The sequence below is a fragment of the Seriola lalandi genome, unplaced genomic scaffold (genome assembly GCF_002814215.2).
Source record: "Seriola lalandi dorsalis isolate HSWRI2012SDOR001 ecotype SW California unplaced genomic scaffold, Sedor1 jcf7180002054648, whole genome shotgun sequence".
Classification (NCBI taxonomy): domain Eukaryota; kingdom Metazoa; phylum Chordata; class Actinopteri; order Carangiformes; family Carangidae; genus Seriola; species Seriola lalandi.
The window spans coordinates 9,767-19,843 of NW_019525201.1; the positions used below are offsets into that span (position 1 = coordinate 9,767).

The 10,077-nt window shown below is 44.4% G+C and overlaps 2 protein-coding genes across 2 annotated transcripts in view; one reads left to right on the forward strand and one right to left on the reverse strand.

The window, feature by feature from the left end:
* Positions 1-7,320, reverse strand: part of LOC111665501 (ferric reductase 1) — a gene marked incomplete at its 3' end in the record, with an annotated part of 16,079 nt that extends 8,759 nt beyond the window's left edge. Inside the window, exons 1-12 of the mRNA XM_087177763.1 lie at positions 6,939-7,320; positions 6,068-6,566; positions 5,467-5,555; positions 5,128-5,198; positions 3,887-4,092; positions 3,622-3,815; positions 3,160-3,254; positions 2,927-3,025; positions 2,844-2,880; positions 1,719-1,907; positions 530-628; positions 312-450 (exon numbers count right to left, since the gene is read on the reverse strand). Of these exons, the coding sequence (XP_087033889.1) occupies positions 312-450; positions 530-628; positions 1,719-1,907; positions 2,844-2,880; positions 2,927-3,025; positions 3,160-3,254; positions 3,622-3,815; positions 3,887-4,088 (1,054 nt within the window). The remainder of the gene's footprint in view (positions 1-311; positions 451-529; positions 629-1,718; positions 1,908-2,843; positions 2,881-2,926; positions 3,026-3,159; positions 3,255-3,621; positions 3,816-3,886; positions 4,093-5,127; positions 5,199-5,466; positions 5,556-6,067; positions 6,567-6,938) is intronic.
* Positions 7,161-8,542, forward strand: LOC111665494 (CBY1-interacting BAR domain-containing protein 2-like). The gene is made up of 4 exons (XM_023420527.2): positions 7,161-7,180; positions 7,317-7,551; positions 7,630-7,698; positions 8,411-8,542. Exons 1-4 carry the CDS (start codon positions 7,161-7,163, stop codon positions 8,540-8,542), a joined length of 456 nt encoding a protein of 151 aa, XP_023276295.2.
* The last annotated feature ends 1,535 nt before the right edge of the window (positions 8,543-10,077 follow it).

Sequence of the window (10,077 nt, forward strand, 5' to 3'; positions counted from 1 at the left end):
ATATACATACATATACACACACACAAACACGTGTGACGTGACATTATAAAATAAAACTTGACATGAAATAAAAGTGATATTGGGGAAAAATAAACTTTGAAAAAGTAAGTTTGAAATAAAAAACATCAGGATCATTTTTCTAAGTTTGTTTTGTTTCATCTGTAAAAACATTTAACGTGTTGGCAAGTTATAAAACATTCCTGTTCTGTTTTAATCATTTCTTAAATTATTTCACAGATTATTGTTTGATTTATATTTTCATGTAATTTTTTAATTATTAATTTAATATTGAACAATTCCTGCTGTCTTACCTCGGTGAGATCGACCATGAGCCAGAAACAGGAAGTAGCTCTGGTTTAAGTCGAACCTGTTCTGTAGGAGGATGTTTCTATGGAAACGACACTGGATGACCCCGTCTGCCAGTCTCCAGGCCCGACCCCACACAGCATCCTGGAGACACAGAGGACAAGACTCACAGCCACTGAAGAGGACGATGAAGATGGTGAAGATGAAGAGTGTGAGAGTGTACCTCTGTTTCCAGCTCAGGGGGGGTTCGTCCAGAGACGTGAGCAGCGCTGATGGAAACTCCGCCTCCATCACTGACACACAGATAAACGTCATCATCGCCCTGAAGGACAGAAACATTTATTTACATCTGCAGCTCGTTAACTTGTTTATTACTGTAACTGTTATTACTGTTACAACTGAACCTCTGCGCTTCACCCGCTGCGCAGCGACAGGTGGTGCTAGCATTAAAATGATCACACACATTTGAACACTGCTGGATGTCATCAAACGCACCACGAGTCTCGGTCTGGTGACGACATTACTAGTAAAACACTACATCACATGTGAGAGCAGTTCACACTCGCCTGTCGTGTTCTGGTCATTTGATTTTGTCTGACTGACCCGGTCTGAATCCTCCGCTCCGTCCCCTGCTCTGTGGTCAGTGGTAGTTAACAGGCTGATGACATTCAGCTCAGCTAACTGTTAGCTTCATCACATTTCCTTTCAAACACTGACCAGACGGGAGTCTTAAAACATAAACTGTGAAACTGCATCTGTTCACAGTGTCACTGTACAGTTGCTTTAATACAGAAAACAACACATATACACTTCTCACAGGGGGCTTTACGCTCACTCAGACAGTTTGACAAACACTAAGCACGACATTTAAATCCTGATATTTGATTTGCTCCACAGTTTGAGAAAGGCTCTGCACAGAACCAGGGAACAGCTGCATGAGGTGGAGCCACTGCAGGTGGAGATTTATAATAAACACGTTCAACAGATATGTAAATGAACAACATGTTCTCAGTCTGTTAATACAAAGTGTTACTCAGTCACAATTGTGTTTCCTTCAGAGTTAGCAGTTACAAATCAGTGGTATAATTTATCATTTTTCATTTCTAAGATATTAACACACTAAAGAATCTGTTTACATCACAAGAATAAACAAGAGAAGTTGTGTAGGTCAGGAAACTAATCAGCTGTGTTGTTCCCTGTGGTCTGAAGTCACCTGATGACAGGTGGTTATATAAATAAATGCTCTCTGACTGTCCACTGACTCCTGGAGGATGACCTTTGACCTCCTCCCTGTGGGTGATGTGAGCAGTTTCACAGACAGGTGTGAAGACATGGTTAGAGTGGCTCTGAGATGTGAAGCTAACAAACAGGAGCCGCCACTTCTTGGTGTTAAGTTAAAGAAATAAACTCACCATCCATTTATCCAGAGACAGAGCGAAGGACACGTAACCCTCCGCTGGACCACTGACTTCAAACATCACGCTCCGTCCTGCTCCATCCGCGGTGAAGGACAGGAAGAAACAGTGGGGGTCTGACTCTGGGTGACAGCCCACTGGGTCTCTGAGGCAGGACTTACTGAGGCCACACCCCCCCGAGCTAAACTGAGGAGGAGCAAGAGAAAAGGTGAGATTCTGGATAACGTGTGAGGTCAGAGGTCAGCTGCACTGAACACCTTAAGGTAAGATTTTCCTTCTGAGTTAAAGTTTCCTTAAAATAAAATCTGTTGCAGAGAACACCCTTAAGTGTTCTCCCTAAGGATTCCTTAATATATTCACTTAAGTATTTAAGGTTTCTCTTGATCCAGTCTGATACTTAAGGAAACACTTAAAGTCATTAAACTGTAAAAGACCTTAGAGACCGAACTAAAGAGAAACCTTCAGGTTCCTCTGATCGTCTCTGAACTCAACATGTCTGAGTTCATGGTGAGAGATGAAGAGGAGGAACGTCCCAACAAGAGTTAGAACCTGATGGAGCCTCAACCAGAGGAATGCATTTCTGTGAGACGATACAGGTGAGATGTAAATGCCAGAAAACAAACAGTCTCCATGGAAACTGTAGAATTCTACTGCTGTAAAACCTCTGTCACTGCTGTAAATGCCTTAATATTCTTCCTTATCAAAGGAAACCTTTTAGGAGATGTTGTGCAACACCCTTAAGTACCTCCCTCAGCTGAGGAGAAATTACACCTTAAGTGTCAGACTTAAGTAGAAAACTTAAGGTTTTTTGTGCAACTGGCCCCTGGGTTTTATCTAGAGTGACAGGGACGTAGTTTCTGCAAAGATGTGATGGATGATTTAAAAGCTGTGTGCACCACAAACTGAACTCCATCCACCTGGGTCCAGGTAGACACCTCGGAGACAGAGGTTTCTGAACCCGGACAGGTAAAATCCTGATGATGTGCAGGAGCAGATGGACAGAGGGAAGCTTACGTCCATTTTGAGGCTGTATTTTGGATTATTTCGTCTTGTATTTGATCATATCAAACAGTTTCAGTAGGTGAGCTCTCCAATCATGATGTGATGACGTCAGACACTGACCGGTGAGGACAGAGCAGCAGGGCTGGTGGTTTGAGCGCGGAGCCACGGTGTGTGGAGCCACGGTGGGTGGAGCCACGGTGGGCGGAGCCACGGTGTGTGGAGCCACGGTGGCTCCTCTCAGAGACACCACAGGACCTGCAATCCTCACCCAGTACACCTCATAGTCATGCACCACCGTCACACTGCAACAACAAATCAAACACACCTTCAGATACGCAGCTGTTCTGCTGCATGTAGGACAACCCTGTGTGTGTGTGTGTGTCTGTATTTCAGTGACATCATCAGTGACATCATACACAGTGTGATGCGTACTCACAGGAACTGGACTCTCTGTGGGGGGGCGTCTGGAGGCTCCCACACAGCCTGGACCTGAGTCTTCTTTGTGCCTCCATTGTGGCTCAGTCCAGATCCCTAAACACACACACACACACACACACACACACACACACACACACACACACACTATTATTAACATGTCAATCAGAGAGTGGTGAGACTGTGGCGTTGTACTGAACCTCCTGTTCACCTCGTAATTATTATTTACTGTGTTCAGGTATGAGGAGCTGCATCATGTGTTTAATGTGTGTGTGTGTGTGTGTGTGTGTGTGTGTGTGTGTGTGTGTGTGTGTGTGTGAGGCTGCAGCCTGACATTATTTTTTTCAGTTCATTTTGCCTTGAAAAGCGTGGCGTGTGTAAATGAAATGATTGTTTCTAATTCATCACGTGTTCATATCGCCATGACGATGAAGATAAGATTTATCACAAGTTTGAGGTTTACCTGAGTGTGGCCACACTGCAGCAGCTGGGACTGACGAGGGTCAGTCAGGATGAAGAATCCCACTGCAGGCAGGTCCAGTTTCCCAGCATCCCGAGCTTCTATCAGGAAGCCCCTGAAGAATGTGTGGTCAGCAGAAGAGGAGGAGGAGGAGGAGGAGGAGGAAGAGGAGGAGGAGGGGGCCACTCTCAAAGTCACTGTGGATGAAGAACAGGGAGGTGAGGAGATGATGTGTCACCACACCTGTAAGTGAGGTTGAACAGCTCACCTGTGATGTTGTCCCCAGGCCTGAAGGTGGGTTTGTCCACAGTGATGCTGTAGGGAGGCGGGTCTGGACTGGGCTCGTACCCATGCTGAGGCGTCATGTCTCCACAGGCTACACCCACCTTCCCGTTACTGAACCCTGCGACCGGCTCCACAGTCCCGGTGAGCACCGTGAGCACAGGCAGCAGGAGGAAGCAGCAGCACATGATGCTGCAGTGGAAACACAGGAAGAGACTGGATCAGATACTTGACCCCTTGACCCTGACATGTCCTCTCCTCTGAGACCGTGTCTGTCCTCACCAGGACACAACACACTGGCTGTTGAACTGACTGTTCAATCAACAATAAGATTTCATTTTGGTGTTGCAGTCTTCCTACAGTACTTCCTCTCTACACATTAACTGGGTCATATGGACCCCAACACAGAGGACACTACATACCGCTGTATGAGCCGAGGTGTGACCCTCTACTTTCATTAAAAATATATCATGTCAACTTTCTTGTGCAGTTTAATTAAAACAAAGTTTTACATGTCACGTTTTTGTCTGGTCATGTTCCTGAAGCAGCTGACGTGAGTCAACATTTTCACTTCAACACTGACTTCAGCTTTTCCAATTCTGCCACTGTCACACTTTGACCTGCAAGATTTTTATTTGCTTCTGCATTTCAGCAGTTTTTGCTTTTACATATCAGCTGTTTTTTTTGTCTTTTTCAGAATAACTTCTGCAGTTTCCTTCCTGTGTTCACACAGTTTCTTCCTTTCTAGTCATTTAAGATGAGATGAGTTCAGTCTGCTTCGCTGCCTGAGATATGTAGAGCTGTCTCTTCTTCTCTATTCTGTCAGAAAGTCTCTCTGAGTTTTGCATCTTTGCTCTTAATATTACAAGTCTAGCACAGTATTGGAAGAATAGTGTTATTAATGCTGCACATATTCCCCTGTGGAACAGACTTCTGTCTTTCAGTTGAAGGACCTGTCGACTCCTCAGGTGTGAAGTTTCATTAATTAATTAGAAAGTTTGTGGGACTGTTGGTTCTATAAAGAGTTGCTGACAGAATTACAGCTAACACAAAAATCTTCTTTACATATAACTCATAGTGTGTGCTACACACACACAGATGAGTTACAGATTATATAACACGACCCAGAAAAGACAGGAACAATATCATCACATTAACACATGTAGGAAAGGAGAAGAACAGCTGATTCACTGTCTGACTGTATCTGTGGACAGAGGCCGAACTCACCCAGTGTAATCAGTCTCCTGCAGATCAACAGACTCACTCAGATAATGAACCTCCAGACCAGAGGGGCGTCACTGAAACAAGAACAAACACATGATCATTAGTTTTTATTAAGACAGAAAATCAAAGAGAATTGAACAATAAAAAGTCTGGTTATATCTGCTGTTATTGAACTGTACTACACTTCTGTTCCAGAGTCTCAGTCTGACCCTTCACTCTGTGACGACCCTCTGTGCTCGGACACAATGAAGCAAGTGGAACAAGACTCATCTTCTTCCGTCATATGAACCGTGATGTGACCGTCTGTCTCACAGCTCAGACACTTGTTGAACAAAGTCTTACCTCCACCCGGTGCTGCTGCTGTCTGTGTCTCCACCCTCAGCGCAGACTGTGTCCTCCTCACAGGGCAGGGCTTCTGCTGCCTTCACTTCCTGTGGAAGAAAATCAGACATGTGAGTTCTCTACTGTGAAACACACTTTACCTTACATTAGGATTCTTCTTCTCTTCCAAACATGATCATCATTTATCTAGAAATAGTGTCCGTCATTTTTCACTTTATTCAGCCAGTTTATCCCAGTGAGACTATAAATGACCTTTAGTTTAATTTTATTTCTGTAGCTCAGACTGAACCAGCCAATATGTTTCATCATAAATGTTTCTGTCAGCGACCCGGAGACTCAGTTTACACGTTTATTCTTCATCTGTTAGAGAATTATTCAGTTGTTCCCAGAGCACACAGTCTCAGCTGATAGCAGACACACACATATATAGACTATATACACTATAAATATTACACAATGAATGTATGTATGAAGCAGTGAGTCATTCATCCTGATCACTGTTACATCTATTCTAGTTTGTAGTACCAGTGAACCACCAGCAGGAGGAGGTATTGCCGTGTGGATGACGACACTGATGCACTGAGGGAAGAAGAATACTCACCGAGCACTTTATTAGGAACACCTGAGCCCCTGCTTATTCGTGCAGTTATCGGCCAATCGTGTGTCAGCGGCAGGTCAAGGTGAGGAGCTCCAGTTCATGAGGAAACATGTGACCTCAGTGACTCTGAGCTTCATGACTTTCACTCACAACAGCCTCTAGAGTTTTTACTCAGGGTCAGAGGTCAGGGGAGAATGGACACACATGTATTTAGATTCATTTAACTCTGGGTTTGATCAACAAATACAATAAAAACTTTGGCAACATTAGAAGTTGTGTTTTCTCTGTTAAATTAAATGAATTATGCACATTGTCATTTAAAATGCATCTTTCTATGAGCAGCGGATCATCAGAACCAGACTCACCGGACTGAGCACACAGAGAGAAGAAGGTCTGATCTGGTTCAGACTCAAAGTCAAACACTTTCAACTTCAATCATCAGCAACAGGCAGGGGGTGAAACTGGGGGAGGCAGGTCAGGGGTCAGGTGGGTGGTCAGGTGACTACAGAGACAGGAACCGGTGAACAGGTGGGGACAGAAGTGACAGAACATGTTAATGATGCTCAGGATTAAATAAATGATAGAATCACTAGGACTTAAATTTACTGTAATGTAAACACACATTTATAATATTTGTTTTTAAAGCACGTTGAAGGAACCAGCCTCAAGCTGCTTCATCTATAACTTTAAGTCATTCTGTGCAGAGCTGTTGTTCTAACATTTTATCAATCTGCATTTACTTTGTCCTTGAGTTCCATGAGTTCATGTTTCTAAATGAGAGATGAAGTTAAACTGTGTTACACCTAAAGAAGGTGAATCAGAGAGGGAGGTGTGTGTTGATGGCCCAGTGGTGTCTGGGTAAAAAGACACTTACAGACTAATAAAGACGAATCCCGAGCGTGTTGTCTCCTCGGTGGTCAGCCATAACAATACTCTGCTGCCCTCTTGTGGCACAGGGCGTCACCTACACCTCCACAGCAGCTATTACACTCCATCTGTTGTTGGTGTTTCCCTGGCAACTATCTTGTGTTACCTGGTGCAGGTGAGAAGGAGCCGAAGCAAACAACAGAGCAGAGGAGCAGCAGAGAGGACGAACATGAACAGCCTCTTCTCCAGGTAAGTCGTTATCCAGAGACAAGACAACATGGAGGCTGTTTCACCTGGAGGACACTCACACCTGGCTAATGCTAACGCTAACCCACCAACACAACACGTCCCACTGCCATTGTTCTCTGTTGACTTGCTGTGGCAGGGACGTGCAGGTGAAGAGCATGGAGCAGACAGTCAAACATGCTGAGAAGTACCTGGGTGAGGTCTGCCACCTGCTGGGCTCCTACACCAGGAAGACGGCCAAGCTGAGAGACAAGGCCGACCTGCTGGTGGCTCAGCTCTTTGACCTGTCCGGCACAGAGGACCGGGAGGTCCAGCTCGGCCTCAAAAACCTGGCAGAGGATCTTGCCATGGTTCAGGACTACAGGCAGGCTCAGGTCAGGGACTGTGGTGCTGTGGTTCATCAGACTCTTCATCAGGTGGTTTCTGTCGTGACGAACTCTTGGTTGTTGCAGGTAGAGAGACTGGAGACGAGGGTAGTGGCTCCTCTGAAGGCCTACGGAGACATCATCAAGAACAAAAGGGTGAGTTTGATGAGGATGTGTGACAGTGATACCGATGTCAGCTGATCACCATACCGGTCTAAATATAACAAAGAAAGAGAAGACGACCTTCATCCACCAAGCTTCTTTTTCTCATAAAATTCAAACAATTGTATTAATGTGAAGTTTTACCTTATTTGAGGTTTTGTTCAGCTACATACAAGAAACATGTCCGTCACAGACCTGCAGTAGGATTTTAACCTCCGAGGTTTCAACACAAAAACATTTTATTTCAGGTTTTAATCTTTGGGCTTGAATAAAGAAAAGTTTTCGATCTTGGACAAAACATCTCATTTCAAACTTTAGACTTGAGTCCAGTGTTTCAGATGGTTCATGTCCATGTCAGTACAGTACAGACCGAAAGTGTCCGGATAATCATTAGAGCCAACGTCCTTCTCCAAAGAAACCAAAACCAAAAGATCAGTCATGTACAGCAGGTGTTACAGACACTACGATGCTGACACTCTGAGGACAGTGACCTCTGACCTCTGACCGGCTGCTGTTCTGTCGTTCTGTTCTGTTCTTCTTGTTCCTGTTGTTTTGTTTGTTTTTGTTCTGTTGTTGGTTATTCTGATGTTTTGTTGCTGTTCTTCTGTTGTTATTTGTTGTTGTTCTTCTGTTGTTGTTGTTTTGTTTGTTGTGTTGTTGTTGTTGTTGTTCTGTACTGTCTAAGCTGACAGCGTGTCCCCCCCAGGCCGACGTGAAGAAGTTCAGCAGTGATCTGAGCAGAGAGCTGAAGGAGCTGCAGACCCTGGAGAAGATCCGACTGAGGAACCCAGCAGATCGACAGAGCATCGTATCCTTCACTCACTCAGCTGACTCCTGACTGTGACCGAGCTCAGTGAACCAATCAGAGCTCAGTGAACCAATCAGAGCTCAGTGAACCAATCAGAGCGCAGTCAGGACAAACACCACCTTTCAAAGACACCGAGTCTGACAGAAATGATGAACTAAAGTTCACACTTGATCTTCCACTATTTCCTGTTGGTTTTATTCCATGTCTTCCTTTAGTTCCACTGTCCTGACACTGTTTCTGGTGTTTGATTACTTCCCTGCAGACTGAGCTTTCCCCTCTGATTTTGAAAACGTTAATATTAGTATCTACATATTCATGTGGACTTATCGGTATAATGGCGCCATGAGAAGGAAGATCAGGTGGCGTTCACCTCCTGAAGGTGAGAACAGTGAGATAGATATTTGTACTACATTTTATGTAAGTGTACATGTGTTTTTAATATACGTATTTGGTTTAAATACTGGTTAAGATATACTCTATTACCTGATTAATGTTAATATTCATAAAGTGACTAATTTACCATTTATGCAGAATGACATTTTCCTGACAAGAACTTTCAGTCTCAGGTAACGTAAATGATTCTCTGATTATCTCATGAACATCATCATCATGTGATCAACCCTTCACACACACAGTGAGCTGGAGCTTCGTTACTGAGTCTGTTAATTGACAGGCAGAGGTCAACGCTCAGAAGGCTTCAAACAACGCCCAGCGCTGCGTCAGACAGCTGGAGGAGACCATCACTGACTTCCAGAGACAGAAACTGGAGGATATCAAAGTCAGACACACACACACACACACACACACACACACACACACACACACACACACACACACACAGACACACACACACACCCCCCCTCCAGCAGGTAAAGCATCATTTTCTCTGTGTTTCTGTCAGAGGATTTTCACGGACTTCGTCACAGTGGAGATGCTCTTCCACGCTAAAGCTCTGGAGGTCTACACACACACACACCACAACCTGGAGGCCATGAACATCGAAAAGGATCTGGAGGTATTTAATGCCAATGATACGACGTGTGTTTACTGATGTAACTGTGGAGATAAACCCACTGCAGCCTCACTGTGGCTGTGGGACAGGTGCCAGCTGTGTCAGACAGACAGAGGTCTGCATCTCACCTGTAGTGGAGCTCGCAGCAGAGAGACAGCAGAAGAAGAAGCCACAGCACCTGGACAGATGGGAGGGAGGAAAGGAGCGTTAGATTTATGGGCTCAATGGTCACACAGCCAACACTTTTCTCTACTGTGCCTTTATTTTCCACGTCAGTCTCTGCACAAAATGTGGAGACTGATCAGAAGAAATGTTTCTATGCCTCATGAAACAGAATCAGCCTCCGATACTGAAACTGCTTAAATCAAACAGTTACATAGAAAACAGATTTACTGTCTTATTCTTATTATTATAACCGTCTGATGAAAATCCAGAGTTTCACCTCGTTAACGTCCACATGATGTTTTTATATAACACAGACACATGATGATGAAATAACCATCAACTCCATGACTGAGTGTTTCCACCTTGACCTGCAGTGAACCAATCACAG

Bases quoted from the DNA above. Each gene is read 5' to 3' on its own strand.
- LOC111665494 (XM_023420527.2), top strand. From the start codon at position 7,161: ATGAACAGCCTCTTCTCCAG. The intron at 7,552-7,629 runs GTCAGGGACTGT...TGGTTGTTGCAG, and splicing joins AGGACTACAGGCAGGCTCAG to GTAGAGAGACTGGAGACGAG. The intron at 7,699-8,410 runs GTGAGTTTGATG...TGTCCCCCCCAG, and splicing joins ACATCATCAAGAACAAAAGG to GCCGACGTGAAGAAGTTCAG.